The sequence below is a fragment of the Spermophilus citellus genome, assembly GCF_964194105.1.
Source record: "Spermophilus citellus genome assembly, chromosome: 10".
Lineage (NCBI taxonomy): Eukaryota > Metazoa > Chordata > Mammalia > Rodentia > Sciuridae > Spermophilus > Spermophilus citellus.
This window is the reverse complement of record NC_138197.1, coordinates 74,746,225-74,766,289: the sequence shown is the minus strand read 5'-3', so window position 1 is coordinate 74,766,289 and position 20,065 is coordinate 74,746,225. Positions and strand designations below refer to the sequence as shown.

Below are 20,065 nucleotides of genomic sequence, written 5' to 3'. Positions count from 1 at the left end.
TTAGTATGGGACTCAAGGAGGTTTGTCACTCAGGTTGTACCTTTGGGGTTCATTTTTTTCATGGTGGTAAGGGAAATTCTCTCCTCCACCCTTTTCTTTTATAATCTAAATAAAAATCCAGTGTGTGAAATTTGTTCCAGGGATGTTTCCTTTTTCCTTTCTGGACTGTAACTGATGAAAAAACATAAAATATTAATATTATATATGGTATTAACGCATAATCTCTCTATTAGTTACTCTGTTTCCCCTTTGTCCTTGACCCAGATGTAAATTAAGCATATTTACTTACTATCCAGAAAGGTACTCAACTCATATTGGAGATTTTGAACTCACAATGATTTTACCTGTTCTACATTTCAGCTGGCTTATTTGAAGAGAAATCTAGTGTGGTTTTCACCTGAGGTTCACTGAGCTTCAAGTCTTTGGTTGACACTTTTTATTTTATTTTTATAATTAATATTTTTATGATATGATGTCTTGTTATACAGCCCAGGCTTGCCTTGAAATTGTGACCCTCCTGCTTCAAATATTCTGAGTATCATGAGTTGATGTCTTTAATATCTTTAAGTAACTTTTTTGCAATTATTATTTTGAATATTGTTTTGTCCTATATTCTCTTTGTTCTTCTGGGATACCAATTCACATGTATATTAGAGCTCCCACGGAATAGAGACAACCATATTTCCTATATTCATCATTTGTTTTACAAATATGTGTGGCCTAATATTTCAATTTCCCTAAAATTTCTTTTATTCCATGTTAGTCATAACGTTCCTTCATTATCAGACCCTATCAATTATTTCATTCTTATGAATTATTTTTAAAATTAATGTGAAGAGAATATATTTATACAATAAAAGTAAAACATTTTCTTATTAGTTCATATTAAATATTAGACATTTAATAAAATATATCCTTATATGATTTTCTAAATTATATTTTATTAAATGCCTATAAAGGGAATATCCTACTCTACTATGTGTATCTTAATAAATTACTCTTTTCAATTTCAATTTCTTTAGAAATTTTCTGTCTTATTTTACCAATTGAAGCTCTTTTACACATTTTACTGTAATTTTTAAAATAAGGAGTAAGCAAAATATTTAAATATTTTAATGTAATTTTGCATTATTTTTTAAAGAAACAATAAATCATTTCCCTGTTTTAAAGGACATGTATACAAAAATGTAGATGTGTTTTCCTTGAAAACATCTTGTTCAATTATAGTTCTATTTTAAGTTACTTCCTAAAATGCTAGTTATGCCATTATTTTTCTCTGTCCATCAAATTCACATGTAAATATTTTATGCTATGAGGTGATGCAGAGACTATAAGAGATATATGTTTGACACCTCCAAAACACATACTATGAGTTAATTTTAGAATATTCGGTGATTAAAAATTATGAACAACATTGTCATTAGCTTGATATTCCTCTCTAAATTCTTTTGGAAGGGAAAATGAGAAGGCTCCCCATAGCTCAGACACTTGGAACAACTTACTTATTCATACATCATTTGAATGCTACTATATAAATTAGACTCCACTTTAATGTCAACATTTCAGGCTTCCCTAAAGACAGTGTAAGAAAAAATATTATTAACTTTGATATTTTGTTTCTATGGTTAATGATGAAAATATCAATTAGTATCTTTTCCCATAAGAATTCCCAAGACTTTTTCCAGTTCTGAGTAAATATGCTCTTTATATAAAAAGTAGAAATATAATGAACAGAAATGTGGAGACCAAACCATCTTCATTCAAGTCAGAATAAGAAAAATAGAAAAAAAAGAAGCATCAATAATAAAATAGTATGATTTTGATACAAATAAACAGCTTAGATTTCCAGATTTTAGGTTAGGCTGAACCTGGACATTTACCTTTTGTTGTAGAGAAGTCAGAATAACATGTTGGAAAATGCCACACATGCAGATTGGAGAGCAAGAGATATACACAATGTTTATGTATATTTCTAAATATTTTTGGATCTCAATGTGAACACTGTATCTGTTGAAAGGGAAGCAGCAAAAAAAGTATGGGTTGGAAATTAATTTCTAGACAGTTAAAAAACATGTCTAATATATACTTGATTATAATAAAAAGAATTCTTCACAATGCATCAGCAAAGAAAACCTCCATGAAATTCGTGGAAAGTAAGTATTTTTTTTTTGCTATTTTGTTTTTCTATGCACAAATAAGTTGTCACGTAAACCATTTAATTGCGAATATGTGACAATAGATTCATCCAGATAAACTCACATTTAGAGAAACAAAGAAAATATTTATGTAACATGTAACTCATGATGAAATATTCAAAGAACATATTTCAAAGTGTTGCTGTATTTGTCTATTGGACTAGCACCATGAGAAATAATTTTCAAAATGTATATAAAAAATGACAGATACACATTCCATTATACCTACTAAAGTATTCAGTATTTTAATATTACTGAATGCAAATTATTTCTTATATGATAAAGCTAATGATGAAGTGAAACTTACTGAACAATTAAATTGTAAATTCCATGTAAATTTTCAACTGTGCGTTTAAATACCAATTTTGTAATGCATATTGTTTTTAGTCTTAAAATTCATAAAAAAATATTTTTCTGTTGAAAAAGTTTTAATGGCCACTACCAAAAACAAAACAAAACAAAAATTCAAAAATAAACATACATATATCATCAGGAAATAACTCTTTAGAGAATATTAATTACAAAAGGTCCTTTTTGATTAGCTACACATTTTGGGATACAGATATATCCAGAAAATACACATCTTTCTGAAAGAAACTGAACAGAAAATGATTTTACTAATAGCAGGATTAACCATGGTAACCTAAAAAATGTTTTAGGTGAGATTGTAAAAGGTAGGTCTGCATATATTAGGAAAACTAGATAAGTGTGCAGATACTTCTAGAAAAAAATTATAAAGCCATCGTTTTGTAAAGTAAAAAGGTATCTGAAAAGAGAGTTAGGAAAATGAGTATCCAGAATGGAGATGAGAGTAAGAGGGGTTAGCCTGGAGTTTTGACTGTTATGTAAAATTTGAAAACTCTAGAAGGAAAACAAAGCTTCTGCGTATCTACTGAGTTGCTGGCTATTTTATTAAACTTGGAAAACTGCACTTGATGTATCTTTTAAAATATTGTTTAATTATTTATCACATCCACTTCCTTGCAGCTCAAATGGCATCTTGAGAGAATTGAACCATGAGGAACCACACAGTAGGGACAAACTTCATTATTGTAGGACTGACAGAGGACCCAAATTGGGAAATTGTAATTTTTCTTTTTCTACTTCTAACATATCTTTTGAGTACTACAGGAAATCTTCTTATCATCCTTCTGACCTTGCTGGATTCCCGCCTCAAAACGCCCATGTATTTCTTCCTAAGAAATTTTTCCTTCTTAGAAATCTCATTGACAACTGCCTGCATCCCTAGATACCTGGTCAGCATAGTCACTAAGGAAAAGACTATTTCCCGTGATGCTTGCTTGGCACAGGCACTTTTTGCTGTTTTCATAGGTATAACACAGTTTTTCCTGTTGGCAGTTATGTCCTATGACCGCTTTGTGGCCATCTGCAAACCCCTTCATTATGCAACCATTATGAGCAGCAGAGTGGGCCACCTGCTGGTTGCTGCCTGTTGGATAGCTGCTGGGGTAGCGATCATTCATGGAGTTATTGTGAGTCTGACCATAGAATTCTGTGATGGCAATGTTATTGAACATTTCATTTGTGACATCTCTCCTATCCTGAAACTCTCTTGCACAGACACCAAGGAAATGGAATTCTCAAATTTTATTTTAGCCATTATCACACTCTTAAATACACTGGCTCTGGTATTGTTCTCTTATATCAAAATCATAACAACAGTTATGAAGATCCCATCTGCCCAGGAGAGAAAGAAGGCTTTTTCCACCTGTTCCTCCCACCTGATTGTTGTCTGCATCTCTTATGGCAGTTGTATTTTTATGTATATCAAACCTTCTGCAGAGGAAAGGATAACTTTAAACAAGGGGGTGTCAGTGCTCACTGTTTCCATTGCACCTGTACTAAATCCTTTCATTTATTCCCTAAGAAATAAGCAAGTGATACAAGCCCTGAGGGACCTAGTAAAAAAATGTACCTTTACAACTTTGAAGTAACAGCTTTGGCTTTTGTAAAAGCATACTATTGAGAATTAGTGAAAATGCTATCCTCTACCAGTTACATTTATAACATATCCCTTTAATTTATTAGTTTTTATTATGGCAGTCACAGAAGTTACCCATAAAGAGCCTTCATTGTCCTCCTGAATGTTTATCATTTTAATAGCATGCTCCTTCCCCGTTATGTTCTCTCATGATTATGATTATCAAAATATTTCACTATGAATCCTCATGAGAAACCTCACATAACTTGCACATGGTTTTCTACAATAGATGACTCCTTTTGTGAACTCTGTAAATATGAACTTATTTATTTTCCTCAATCTCTAAGGAAGACTGCTTTCTTAGCCAGACAATGTTAATATTTAAAATATATATATATGACGTTGCTGGAAGCCAAATGTGCCTTATTCCTTCCTTTCCTCCTTTTCTTTCTTCTTGCCCTGTTTTTTCTTCCTTTCTTATTTTTTGAGCATATGGGATGACATTTATTTCCACATATTTTCTTTCTCCTCATTTTTTGTAAGTTTTCTCTTACTTTTTAAAAAAATATTTCTTCTTTGTTTCTCTTTTGTCTCGGCTAAATATCTAAAAGTATACATTTATAAGGCTGAATATTTTATACAGCTCCCATTACTAGTTTTTCATGTTACTTTATATTATCGCCTTTTTTATGCATTTGATCTCTTGAAGTAAGAAAAACAATAAGAAATAGAACCATCAACATGCTGTCTGCCTCACATCCTCATCCTGTGTGTACATGTATACTATTTCTATGAGAATCCAGTGAATCACCACCAGTACTCACAAATGACATGAAATTGTTTTTCCCTCAGAAATTCTATCTTTTTTGGTGGGAGGATACTGGCATTGAACCTAGTGACTTTTTACCAGTGAGTCTCATCCCCAGCACTTTTTACTTTGGATCGAGGTCTTGCCACATTGCTGAGGCTGGGCTTGAACTTGTGATGGTTGTGCTTCAATACTCCCAAACCTCCACCTAACCTTCCCCTCCATTCCCACTGGTGCAATTACAGTTATATGTAGTGAAGCACAACAAATATGCATCTTTTATTTGATATATTCACAGTAGTTACATTTAAAAATAATTACTGATATAACTGAGGTATCTTCTCTCATATTTGTAATTTTTATTTTAAATTTTGTTTTTAATTATGTTTATGTCATTTAATTTTATCACATCATTAGCATATCAATTATATGTCTCCCACATTTTTACCCTTAACACATCTCCTCCTACAGGGTGTTTTGTTCTAAGTTGGTTAGGTTTTAATTGCTGTGACCAAAATACTTGACCAGAACAACAAAGAGGAGGAAAATTTTATTTTCAACCTTGATCTCAGAAGTTCAATGCATGGATGGCCAACTCCATTGCTCTAGGCTCAATATCTTTCGCATTTTTAATGATTTCTCTAAAGTTTTAAATTTATTTATTTTAAAATTAATCTATGTCAATCTTCAAAAGAACATTATACCTCCTCATGTGAAGAGCTGTACCTTTGAAGAGCAATTGAATTAGTCCTTTAAGACATTGATGTCATTCATATTTTATAACTAATACACCATTAGTATTATGAATTCAAACACTTGTCTTTTTTTAAATTAAGAAAAAGTTTATCTTCATTTTTTTATTATTCAACTTTCCTGCTTTCTGTGTAGAATAGTGTTCCAAATCTATATAATATTTCTTCTGCTTGGAGAACTTTTTGAAATGTCCCTTTCAGATCAAATCTACTGATAATGATTTTAATCAGCTTTTGCTTCTCTGAGATAGTCTGTTTCTCTTCCCCTTTTGAAGAGTAAATAAACTGGATGCAAGTTCATAGTTTTTCTCTTTCAATATTTTAAATATTTCACTACATGGTTTATTTCTTGCTTATTTCTAATATAACAGTGTTGTAATTTTATCCTTGTTCCTCTGTAGGTAAACTTTATTTATTCCTCCTATTTTTTTTTCAAGATTTTCTATTTGGTTTTATTTTTCATTATTTTTAACATGATCCATAGCTGTACCAATCAAAAAAGTCATTCTTCATTTTTATTGTGTTATAGATTCCATTTCTCTAGTTAGAGTAGCCATCTGTTATTGCATGCTGTATCTTTTTCTATTAGAGCACTTACCATATTAATCATGGTTATTTAAAATTCTTCCTTAGATATCTCCAACATTTACGTCATGTCTGGCTCTGGTTTTAGAGCCACCTATGTCTTACCAGATTTTCTGCTATCTTTTGTAATCCCTTGTAATATTTTTGTTGAAAGCAGAACATGTATTAGTTAATGTATTTATAATAATCTTCCTAGGAATTGGCATATGCTTAGTTAAGATTTATTGTAGGTGTAGTGTCACAGGTTTCAATATACGTTTTTGTCATTGTTTTTGTCTCCCTTGTTGACTTTGGGTTTCTGTAAAACTATTTCTTGGAGTGAGTCTGAGTCTTTTACTTTTAAAGCTATAATCCATTGTTATTATATTGTAGCCTTGTTAGTGTAGTGGTTAGTTATGGCAAAGGGCCAGTGTTCTATGATTTTATGATTTAATATCTGTCTTTTAGGTCAGTGACTCTGCAGTCTGAATTTCACAAGTGTTTCTGCAGTAGTTTAGATTCCTCCATGGCTATGATTGAGTTGGAAGATGGAATTTAAGGTGCTCTGGAGTATAAGCAACACCTTTCCTGCAGGTGGGAGAAAGATTTAATGAAGTTCACCAACTGTAGGTCTCTGTAGTGGAGAACACTTTTGGAGTCTTTCAAATAGCTGCTTTTCTCCTTTTCAGCAGGAAGGATTTGTCTTGGCTCTTGACCATAGAACTTGATCATGTTCCTAGAGGTGGTTCCCAGGAAAATATGGGTCCTTTGATGATTTTAGTTCCCAGGAGTTTCAAAATCTCATTCTAGTCCACATTCAGCTTCGAGCAATTTGTGAAAATTGCCACTTAATTGTTCCTACATGTGTATAGGACCAGCAGTTCCACTTAAGCAGATCTCAGATGTGACTCTCTGTGGTGTTTCACCCTCCCTCCAGGTTCCCTGGTGGCAGTATATCCTGTGCTTTAATTCCTTGAAGGGTTCAAGAAAAGTCATCAGTTTTCATTTTGTTCAAGATTTACATGCTTTCAGGATGGGACTTTGAAGTTCATTACGTGTCAATCTATAACTGGAAGTTAAAAAATAATTAGTTGTTCCAATCACAAGCTTATTTTAAAATTTCTATGGAAAGACAAAGAACCTAAAATAATCCCAAATGACTTTGGAACCATGCAATACTTAAGACATTCTATACTTTAAAATATTTATTGCATTTATCAAATTTTCATAGGTAAATAAAAGATTAGTGGATATGATTTTATTCATTTAGGTGCATTCTTTTTTAAAAAATATTTTTTAGACATTGATGGGCCTTTATTTTATTCATTCATTTATATGTGGTGCTGAAAATCAAACCCAGTACCTCACCCATGTTAGGCAAGTGCTCTACAACTGAGCCACAATCCCAGCCCCCATTTATGTGTATTCTTGTAGTTTTTAATTTTATTTTTTTTTTACGTATTCAAGTCATTAAATTCTTGCTCACTATAAAACAGATCAATTAAGAGAATATGGTATTAGTAATAGACAAAGGATTTCAGATAGAATCCACATACAGATTATCATGTTTATGTTCAATTAACTTTTGAAATAAATGTCAAGGTAATTCAATTACAAAACTTTGTGTTTTTTTTCCAATAAGAAATGCTTGAAAAACTGGACTTATATAAGCAAAAACAATAGATCTTTTACTTATATGTAAAACTTAAAGATTTATGATTTCCATCAACTGGTAAATTGATATATTCATGCAAAGATATACTACATAGCAAAAAAAAAGACCTAATTTAATGATACATGTAACCACAAGGATGAATCTCTAAAACATCATACAAAGTGAAAAGAATCCCAGCTCAAAATTTAGCTATTATGTAACGCTTATCAGGATACATTTTGAAAAACAATAAAACTGTAGAACAATGGATCAGGGATTATATGTACTGTGAGATGTGAAGTGAACACTTCACAAGTATTTCAGGTAACTTTTGGGAATAATGCAAAAATTCTTCATTTTGACCATGTTGGTGACTACATCACTACATACATTTTTAATGTCTCATAAAATTGTATGAACCTATAATTTATTATTTTAAATTTGTACTATTAGCCTGAGCAAAAGTCAAAAAATAAAGCAAAATCCAAGAGGTAAGTTTGATGGTATAGAAAAGAAAAGTATAGCAATATCAGGAGAGTTGATGGGTCTTTTGGGATAGATTTATTGGGGATATAAAAACTTGAAAATCCTGTTACTGACAGATTGTTGCATGGGACTCCATCTTTAGAGAATAATAAATTTAACTGATGGTGTTTGTATGTTATTCTGGCTGTGTGCATATTTTTTCACTTATTGTTTAAAAACTTGCATTACTGATTTTGTATGCTTTTTTCTATGTAAGGCATATTTAACAATAAAAGTAGTGATATGAGTATTATTTTAAAATGTCTATTTTCTGTCATATCTATATTATCTAATTTTGTGTCTTTTCATGTTTATGATATAAAGTTAAATGTAAAATCAAACCATAATTTATTATTTTATTTTCAAAATAATTTTACATATGATTAATTGAAAATTGGAAAGTTATTGCTTTTCACTTAGGGATATGAATAACTTATTTGTATGTAGAAAGCTCACCAGTTTATTGCTATCCAATTGAAAACAAAACTTTGGAAATGAATAATATTGTCCCTTAGTGATGATGGAATTGATCTCATAATGTTTTTGCAAGGTTAGCCTATTCAAATTATGTAATTTCTATGTTGAATCTAGTCTCCATGGTAGACGCTGATTTAGATGAGTTTGTGGAAGATTCTTTTTCCTTATGTGAGAGAGATTAGTTCTTTGTTTAGTATTTTAAGGAGATCTGGAAGCAGCAACAGCCCTAGAGAAAGGACCTAACCCCTTCTGCCAACTTCCCAATTAACACCATTAATTTTGAAATGCCCATGTTATTTGAACCAAGCCATCCATATTAATCTAATGTATTTTTAGATCAATAAAAAGATGAATCTAATGACTTCCTCAAATGTGCAGACAGATTGTTGCATGGGACTCCATCTTTAGAGAATAATAAATTTAACTTTTATTATGGCTAAGAGCCAGTATTTGAAGAAATAAGTTTATGTATTTAAATTCATTCTTCAATATCTCTCACCTGAAATCATGTTTTTAAAAATGCTTATGAGACAAATAGATTTCTTATCACTAATTTCAAAACTGAGTGTGACAGAGTTGGCCTCTTTCACTGCTTATCTGTAACACTTATTTACTCCTCTGCTGACATTTTCTGTCTTCATTCAAAAGCCCATGAAGAATTAGGTTTATGTCATATCCTTTCATATCATTGATATTTCCCCACACCCACTGGAAACTCTTACATTTAGTCCCAATATTACATCAAGGAAATCTCAAGTGTCTTAAAAATACCTTCTTATGGTGTTGTAGTATATATATACACAACGAAGTTTTACTCAGCCATAAAGATAAATAAAATTATGTCATTGGTAGGAAAATGGATGGAACTGGAGAACATCAAGCTAAATGAAATGAGCCAGATTCAGAAGGTCCAGGGCTGCACATTTTCTCTTACATGTGCAAGCTAGAGAGAAAAAAAATAGGAAAAGGGATCCCATGAGGATACAAAGGAGGCTAGTAGAGTAGTAGAGTAGGAGGGAGATTAGAGGGAAGGGATTGGAGAACTCATGAGGGAATGAAATAGACCAAATTGTACTGCATGTACAAATATATCACAATGAGGCCTACTATTATGCATAATTGCAATTCAACAATAAAAGATTTTTAAAGAATCAAAAAGTACAAATAAAAGGATTAAGTTTGAGTTTAGTGTGTTTAAGGTTTTATATGTGTTTCTGTACGTATTTATATATAACTATCATGTGTATACTTAAATGCAGATATTCACATGTTTATGTATGTATTTAAATGCATAGATGAGTATGTACTTGTTTGTAACTAGTATATGTCTATATCTAGGAAGAATTTAATTTTTTTCTATACTCCTTTTTATTGAATAATATTCATAAGAATATTGGTATCTTGAAATTTGCCTCAGAACATTGTTTCTTTCAACTTTTAGATATTGAGGATGCAGGAGTGGAATGCCACATGAAACTTTAGAAGGCATATACTAGCTATAAGCATGTACATACATTTATGCACTTACATGCATATTCAAATATATTAACAGTTGCACATATGTACACACACATAGTGTGTATATATATATATATATATATATATATATATATATATATATATATTCAATTTAAGGAATTGAATGTGCCATTAAATATACTCGTACAGTTTCTAACTTTCGCATAGTTCCTAATAGTAGCAATCCTTTTCTTACAGACGATACTTTGTCCAACACTCTATAAACAATACTTCAAATGGCAATTAATTTCATTTGGCTGTCCAACCAAAAATCTTTTTCTTTTGTAGTCCTGGGGATTGAACCCAGGGGCTTGTGCATATGAGGCAAGCACTCTACCAACTGAGCTCTGTCTCCAGCCCCCAAAATCTTATTTATAGAAATTGATATTTTTTTGTGCTTCCCAGCAAATCTTTCCTTGTTATTTCACACATTTCCACCTCTTTCTTCATAGATTGAATGGTATTAATTAGTTTATTTTTGGAAGATGTTGAAGATAGCATTATTAAATGAATGTACCTTCCACAGTTCCCTTAGCATCTTGTGAATTAGAGATAAAGAAAAATATTTTTAATGAATGCATAAAAATATTATAGAAAGTCGCTACAGAGATCTGGAAAATACCACTACCATTCCTGAGTTATGAAATTGCTTCTAATTAAAAAGACAAATGAGATTTACTTTTTGGGGGGTGTGGGGGTGGGGCAATTAACCACATTCCCAGCTCTATTTTGTATTTTATTTAGAGACAGGGCCTCACTGAGTTGCTTATTGCCTCACTAAGTTGCTGAGGCTGGTCTTGAACTTGAAATTTTTCTGCCTCAGCCTCCCCAGATGCTGGGATTACAGGCCTGCACCACCACACCCAGCATTGTTTACTTTTATAGAAGCATAAATAAATAGATTACTTTAGAAAAATATTGCTGGACATCCTGGCTTATGCCTCTAATCACAGTAGCTCGGGAAGCTAAGGCAAGATGATCACAAGTTTTAAGATTGCCTTGGGAACTTAGTGAGACCCTGTCTCAAAAAATAAAAAGGGCTGGGGGATGTCGCTCGGTAGTTGGTGCCCTGGGTTCAATCCCTGGTACCAACACCAACAACAACCAAAAAAAGAGAGGGGGGGAGAGAGAAAGAAAGAAAGAAAGAAAGAAAGAAAGAAGGAAGGAAGGAAGGAAGGAAGGAAGGAAGGAAGGAAGGAAGGAAGGAAGGAAGGAAGGAAGGAAGGGAGAAAGATGGATGAGGGTATTTATTCTTAGAGGAATTTAATTAAGCAGAAATTGAGATAGAAAATGTTATTTGAGGTTAAAAAGTATTGCATATCTTCTTTTTCTATTCTAATTAAATTATCTGCTTATTTGTTCCACCTTTCCAACTGTACATATATAGATGCATGCATGCATGCTTACACACACAAACACACCCACACACACACACACAATTAAGACTTTTCCAAAATTGTCTGGTTGTATGATTCTTACTTAGATTTCATGAGTAATAAGATCTCAATATCTAGTTCTATCTATCTCTCTCTCTCTCTCTCTCTCTCTCTCTCTCTCTCTCTCTCTCTCTCTCTTTCTCCTTGTCTCTTCGTCTCAGTTTTTTCTTGCAGTATCTGTGCTCAAACCTATAGGGCCTCATGCATTCTTGACAAGTGTTGTACCACTGAGCTGGATCCTAATGCCTGTTATAATCTCAAGTGATTAAATGCTCCATGAATGATTGTTGCTCTGTTGAGAGTATACTCAGGAATTTTCCATGGAAATGTGAATTAAGGAAGTTCCAATATGCAGTAATATTAAGGAGTTTTCATTCTTAGTAACCATTTAACTTTGCTAGAATAAACTTCCAAGATGATTATTCACTAATGAAATCAATGACTATTTAGGTCAGATGCCATTTTTGTAAGATACAAACAATATTGTGCTAATGTCATATGATTACAAAAACAGTATGAGACAGATGTATTTTGGGTGAATGTTACATAAATGTGATTTCCCTATGCTTGAAGGAAAACGGTTCTGTGAAATATTATAGTATGAACAATAAAAATGACTATAATAATTTCTTGAAAGTCTGCAAAAATGACCTCCAATATGTGTCTGATGCATTTTTCATAAGATCTCAATTAGCCATCAGAATTTCATATAATAATAATTTATAATAATATTTCACCTGTGAACATAAAGTTGACCTTTGAATAATTCTGGGGTTAGGATTGTTGAATCCATGCACCATTGAAAATCCGTGGATACCTTTGACTTCCCCAAAGATTAATTACTAATAGCCTGTTGTTGACTGGAAGCCTTACTGAGGACATGAACAGGCAATTAACACAAACTGATCATGAGGAGATAAATAGCACCATATGGTGTTTTAAGGGGGTACTTGCAATACTTGAGCTTCTATTTAAAATAGCAACAAGAGATGGCTATGAAATTAGTACAGTATTGTAGTATATACTACAGTCCATTTTGTGCATCTTTACTTGTGATTACATGTCTCCTCCATGTAAAGAGCACAATATATTGTGTTTATATGCAGAATTTCTGATAGATTTTAAATTTATGTAATAGATTTGTATGTTTTCTGGTAGTATGAACAATAAAATGACTATAATAATTTATTGACTATTATCTAAATATTATATACATATATTTTATGAATTCATTATATAGCTTTATTTTAATTGTTTTTATATTTCTAGGCTATGTAGTTTGTCTGCATGTTTTTTTCAAACTTTCACAAATCTCCAAAATATGAATGTAAGTGGACCCAGGCAGTTCAAATCCACGTTATTCTAAGGTCAATTGCATTAATTTAGGAAGAACTTATGGTAATTTAATGTATTTATATTTATTGACTATTAGAGTCAGCTTCTTCACATGTTTTTGTTAGTCAATATGGTCAATTTTCCCTTACTTTCTTTTTCTAATCTGTATCATCTAACTACAGTTTACATGTATTTACTCAACATTGCTATATTGTTTTTTCCACACTCATGATTTTCAGTTTTCATTTCTGCTTACTTATTATAATCTTACAAAGTATTTTTTATTTTCAAATTTCCTTAATAAAAAATCTTGATCAACTACTCAAGGCATCATAGAAAATTTTGAGGATAACCTGGTATTTGCAGTAAATTTAAAAAAAAAAGAAAAGAAAAAAGTGTGTGTGGGCAGCAGGAAATACCTCACAATGACAAGAAATAGTGAAAATGTGATGGGCAAAGTAAAGAGTCAAGGTTCTTAGTTAATTCTTTAAGAGTAATAAGGGAGAAAATATTGATTCCCCAATGCTGTCCAAAAAAATTCACTGCATTAAAGGGAAATGCCCCATAATCTGGGTTTTCCAATGCATTACCCACTACCCACATTTGACTATTGAGAACTTGAAATATAATTAACAAAACAGAAGAATTGAATTTGCATCCAAATTAATTTTAATTAACTCATATTTTAATTTAAATTATAACACCTGCAACTTACACTGTACAATTTACACAGAAAGGATGACATCTGCTTATCAATCAATTTATAGTTAGAACTGCAATTATAAAGCACAGGGCATTATAGAAATTTACCAGAGTTTTGAGAAACTCAAAGGACAAAATATAGCTATAAAGACAGTAAAATTAGAGTAGAATTGATGGATGAGTAGTAGTGAATGAAGGCAGGCATGGCGTGTGTGAACATTCAGAGGGAAAAGAGAAGGTATCTGCTTCTTAATAAAAAAATAATAATAATAACAAGAGCAGATCTTCTGGAACGGAAAAAGTGAGGAGAGAGGGTAGATGGTATGAAGTGAGTCTGAAATGGCAGGAGGACAACAGGCCCTTGCAAAAAAGAAATTTTCTCCCCAGAAAAGTAAGAAGTTTAAGTATCTCAGATCCATTTTATATTTCAACTTATCCAGTTCCATCTTCACCTGTAAGATTTTATATGGATCGTATTAGTGAAAATTTTGGGGTAAAAGTGTTGCTAACAGAAGATACAAGTGCCTTTGGTGCTCTTGATAACTCACTGTCCAGACTCTAGTATTGTTTATATAGACCTTCAAGTTGTTAGGGAAGTTGGCTGTCCATTGAAAAGAAAACAAAAATAGATCCATATATCACAGAGGAATAAGTTCTGGGGCTGAGAGTGATGATCAGTTATAGAGCACTTGCCTAGCATGTGTAAGATCGTAGGGTCGATCCCCAGCACTGATATAGAAAAAGGGGGAAAAAAAGGGTCTTGGCTGGATTAAAGGTATGGATGTCAAAACCCTTTGTATTAAATTTATATGAATATAATTTTTTATGTAAATTTGAGGTATGTACAAAGGATGTCCTTAGAAAAATATACCACCAAGAATCTGTGAATCTAACTATATGTTTTAATTGCCTAATTAATTAATCAATTGCCTAATCTTTTTTTAGTCCAAATGCACTGTAAAAAAGTCAAAACATAACATGGGCTCTGAAAACATGTTGCAAAAGATGAAACACAACATTATACATATATACCTTCTACTAATAAAACAATAAGCTCAATAAAAAATGAATACAAAATACCTAATTCATGGACAAGAAAAACAAATATTTAAAATATTCAGTCTCTATCAGTTGGAAATGTACAATTTTTTAAATATATAACACTTATATACTAAACATTTATATACCTTTTATACTCTGCTAAGCACTTTCATGCATCTCTCATTTAATTATTACAGTATCTTATGAGTTAAAACTACCAATCTTTTCATTTTATGCATAGGAAAACTGATACTAAGAAAGGTCAAATAGTAGGGTGTGGTGGCGCAAGCTTGGGAGGCTGAGGCAGGAGGATTGTGACTTCAAAGCCAGCCAGCCTCAGCAAAAGTGAGGCTCTAAGTAATTCAGTGAGACCTTGTCTCTCAATAAAGTACGAAAAAGTGCTGGGGATGTGGCTCAATGGTTGAGTGCCCCTGAGTTATATATATATACACTCACACGCTTAAAATAAAAAAAAAAAAGACAGGTCAAATAAATTTTGCAAGTTTGCTAAGAAAATGGATCTCTTTAACTTCAAAACCATCCAGGCACTGTGATCTGGTCCATATGATATTACCTTTATCTTTGAATTAATTAGAGTATCTTTTTTTGTCCGCTTGTGAAACATAAGTGATTTATAACATCCAGTGTTGGTTAGGATGCAATGAAAACGATTCATTCTTTCCTGTAGTGGAGAAATGATGAAGTATCAAAAAGTTATACCAATATTTGTACAGATGCAGAAGAACGTGTAAGAATGTACTGTAGAATCATAACTAATGTTATAAAATTAATGACAACATAACCCCTATTTTTAAGCCATCAATTAAATTATTACATTATAAATAAGTCCCCTCTGCTGTTCTATCCAATTGTTACAGAAGGATAAGTTCTCTCTGGATAATTTGATTAGGAATAATTTCCTGTAAACATTATTAACTAAAAAAAAAAAAACTAGGAAAGTTGCAGAATAAGAATATACTGTGTAGTAAAACTGCATTAGTGTATAAAGAAAAAAATTCTATGAGTGTAAATGTGGCTGTGTTTTTAATATGATACAAAAAACAAAATGTATAAAATATTATTTTTGCTGGTTAATTCATAGATTTGAAAGAAATGAAAGCTTGTTTGCAAATGTATGTACCATTCCACAGGTTACTTTATAGTATGGTGACAATTGATTCTCATAATTAACCATGTATTAACTTAAACATTAAAATTAAAAGCTAAAGTTGAAGTACTCTTCTGTTGTAGGTGGACATAATAACTTTATTTATTTATTTTTGTGGCTCTGAGTATCGAATCAGGGTCTCACACATGCTAGGTAAGTGCTATACCACTAAGCCCCAACCCCAGCCCCACTTTTCTGATTTTTAGAGAATTTAAAATCCTTTCTTTAGTCATTCATTCTGCTCTATGCTGGCACAGATATATCAATGAATACAATAGTGGTACCATCCACTGTGGAGTTCCTTAGTCCTGGATTTAGCTAACCCCAAAGGAATTGAGAATACATTATCTCCTGAGGGTAGCCTAAGTCCACGTGCATATTAAGAAAAGTAGGTACAGCCAAAGGGAAACCAGGTTGGTTTTACCAGCTGTCTAGAACTCTTTTGCTCTATGGCTTGACTCTCCAGAAAGGTACACCATGACACCACTTTATCTCAACTTGAATGCTTCTGTTCTTCAATCTAGCCTCTCAAGGGATCATACAGTGCACAGAGAAGGTAAAGTGGAGTTATTCTGTGTGATACTCAATGTTTATCTTATGTAGAGAACTTTGAAATGTTTTGCCATAAAGTATGTTGAAGCAGTAATCTGTGAAAATTTAAATAGAGAACCTTCTGGATTGCAGGAGTAGGTTTTGGAGTTCAGGTCAGAGAAATATTTCAGTTTATGTGGAAACATAAAGGATATAAAAGAGAAACTCATTTTTTTCAACTTATACTTGAGGCTGACAGAAAACTTACATGAGATTCAGCCTAAACTCTCTGTGTGAGAGGCTTTTGTGTTACAGAGGAAAGGGTGAGCAAAAAACAAAAACAAACAAACAAAAAAAAAAAACCTGAAGTGTGTTATAAATGCATTAAATTTTGAATTTTAAGAAAATCAATAAAAATTTGGTTTTTGTTTCTGAGTAGTATCATCAGACACATCAGAAAGTATGTTCCATATTTTTAAATAAATTTATTTTTTTCTCTAGTATGAAAGCTTATTTTATTAGAATAAATAACAAGAATGCTGAAATTACCACTTTAACATAAATGTTATTGTTCATTTTACATTTTAATATATTTCAACCTTTATTCAAACCACAGTAATAATTTCTTCCTTTGAGTTGCTAGTTTTGCTGATATATTCATGACAACTATATGCAAATTATCAAGGGAAAAGAATACTGATTTTCAGAAAAACAAAATCAAATGAAGACAAAAATGCACAACGTCAACTTTAATACTTATCACCTGCTGAGTTGTCCCATGTATGTTACAGAGAGAAAGAATTACAACAAATATATGAAAACTTCCATCACAGACATGATGCTGACTGCTAGGGAGACAGAGAACAGGACATATAGAAATCCTATAGGTTATTTTGTGAAGAATGTAATTTCTATAAAGTAAGGAAATTATAATTTTCTTTATTTATTCTGATTGTTTAGCCTTGCAGAGAGGAGGCAATGCCATATTTTGGAATCAGGAAACTCCTTAAAATTTCTGTTGTCTCCTCAGGAAAGTTGAAGAGCAAAAGGACAAAGCCATTATAATAAAATTTAAAATTCAGTTGCTAATTTAAATTAAGTATTAGTAGATTGTAAATCTATGCGTATCATTGAGCTCTAGCTCTATCTTCACCAATTTCTATGGCCTCTGTTTTTCTTCCCCAAAATTTAAAACTTTTGTTTACAACCAAGGTAACTCTAGTTCTATATTTCTGTGATTGAAACTCCTTTAATCCCATGGTTATATTTAAAAGTATATATATATATATATATATATATATATATATATATATATATATATATATATATATTGAGAATAAAAATAATTATAAAAGCTATTTATTTTAGTGACTGTGATTAGGTCACCAATTCCCACCAATCAATTTTCTAAGTTTATAAAAGGAATCAGAATTATCCCCAAAATTAAATAATTCAGTCCTAAAACTACATAATCTTGGAAACTGGATACAGTGCCTCAATTGTCAAATACAAATGTACTTGATAAATGTTATTGTAGAAATCAGTAATTCCAAGGCATACTACACATACAGAAAATTTGAAAATACTTTGAGGTTTGATGTAAATTTATTGAGGAAGGCACTTAAAATATGTCAGTGATCCACATTTGATTTCAACTGAAGATATGTGTATATTGTCTGTATTAATAGGAATGAGTGAATATCACAAAATTCTTATAAGAAAAATGTCAATGGAGATATTAATATCAATTTAAATTTTCAATACTTTAATATCATACTTTTCAATATATTTGCTTTGTTTTTCACCAATAGACTTTGTTGGAAAAAAAAGAAATGAAAATGAGAAACCACACAATGATTAAAGAGTTTGTACTCTTGGGCATATCAGACAACCCAGAGCTTCAGGTTGTAATTTTTATCTTTTTATTCGTAACTTATTTATTAAGCATCACTGGAAACCTAACCATCATCATTCTCACCTTGCTGGACTCACATCTAAAGACCCCTATGTATTTCTTCCTCCGGAATTTCTCCTTCTTGGAAATTGCATTCACCAGTGTTTCCATCCCCAGATTTTTGGGGTCAATAATTACTAAAGTCAAGACCATTTCCTATAACAACTGTTTAGCTCAATTATATTTCTTCATCTCCATGGGTGTGTCTGAATTTTTCCTTTTGACTGCTATGTGCTATGATCGCTATGTCGCCATCTGCAAGCCACTGCATTACAACACCATCATGAATAAGAAAGTCTGCTCCCTTCTTGTCTTTGGTTCATGGCTGGCAGGATTTCTGACCATCTTCCCACCACTTATGCTTATCCTCAGGTTAGATTTCTGTGCTTCCAATGTTATCAATCACTTCTCTTGTGACTACTTCCCCATCCTGGAACTCTCGTGCACAGATACATGGCTTTTAGAACAAATTGGCTTTTACTTTGCCTTTGTTACTCTTCTCTTCACATTGGCATTGGTGATTCTGTCCTACATAATCATCATTAGCACCATTCTGAGAATCCCATCTGCCAGTCAGAGGAAAAAGGCTTTCTCCACTTGCTCCTCTCACATGATTGTCATCTCCATCTCTTATGGAAGCTGCATATTCATGTATGTCAAGCCTTCAGCAAAAGAAAGAGCATCACTGACCAAAGGAGTAGCTCTCCTCAACACTACTATTGCTCTCATGTTGAACCCTTTTATTTACACTTTGAGGAACCAGCAAGTAAAACAAAGCTTTAAACACTTGGTTCATAAGGTAGTATTTTACAGAAGCAAATGAATGTATGCATTGACCTGAATGAGTGCCATGGTGAAGATTCAACCAGGGAAATGAAACTTTACTTCTCCTCTATACTTCTGTATCTAAAGCCCAGCTACCTGCACTGCTGAGCTCCTTGGCTTCAGCTTGCTTTTTAACCTGCAACTAACCATGTTGTGTTGTTCTTTGAAGCTATCTGTAAATTCCATGTAATCACTGATTTACAATCCTGATTAGAAAACCAGTGTCTATAGAACTGAAATCACTTTGTTAGTTATTAGTTATTCTTTTTTTTAAAGAGAGAGTGAGAGAGAGAGAGGGAAAGAGAGAGAATTTTTTAATATTTATTTTTTAGTTCTCGGCAGACACAACATCTTTGTTTGTATGTATTGCTGAGGATCAAACCCGGGCCGCACACATGCCAGGCAAGCGCGCTACCACTTGAGCCACATCCCCAGCCCGATTAGTTATTCTTAATAATGAAAATATTTTGCACCCAATTGATGTTTTAATAATCTTAAATTTTCTCTACTTTGTCACTACCATACACTTTCCTTTCTAAAAATGCATGCACTTTGAAATAAAATAATGTCAGCCACACACTATTTTGCATGCTGTTTGCGGTAACTGTTCAATTCTTCCTAGTCTCCAATGGACTTGT

The 20,065-nt window shown here is 32.2% G+C and overlaps 2 protein-coding genes across 2 annotated transcripts; both read left to right on the top strand.

The window, feature by feature from the left end:
* Window positions 1-3,211: 3,211 nt before the first annotated feature.
* LOC308658844 (olfactory receptor 6C75-like) lies at window positions 3,212-4,150 on the top strand (the record flags this gene model as incomplete). Its single annotated transcript, XM_081311760.1, has 1 exon — window positions 3,212-4,150. One exon carries the CDS (start codon window positions 3,212-3,214, stop codon window positions 4,148-4,150), a length of 939 nt encoding a protein of 312 aa, XP_081167886.1.
* Window positions 4,151-18,486: 14,336 nt separating this feature from the next.
* Window positions 18,487-19,425, top strand: LOC308658829 (olfactory receptor 6C3-like; the record flags this gene model as incomplete). The annotated part of the gene is made up of 1 exon (XM_081311748.1): window positions 18,487-19,425. The coding sequence occupies one exon, from the start codon at window positions 18,487-18,489 to the stop codon at window positions 19,423-19,425; it is 939 nt and encodes a 312-aa protein (XP_081167874.1).
* Window positions 19,426-20,065: the final 640 nt, after the last annotated feature.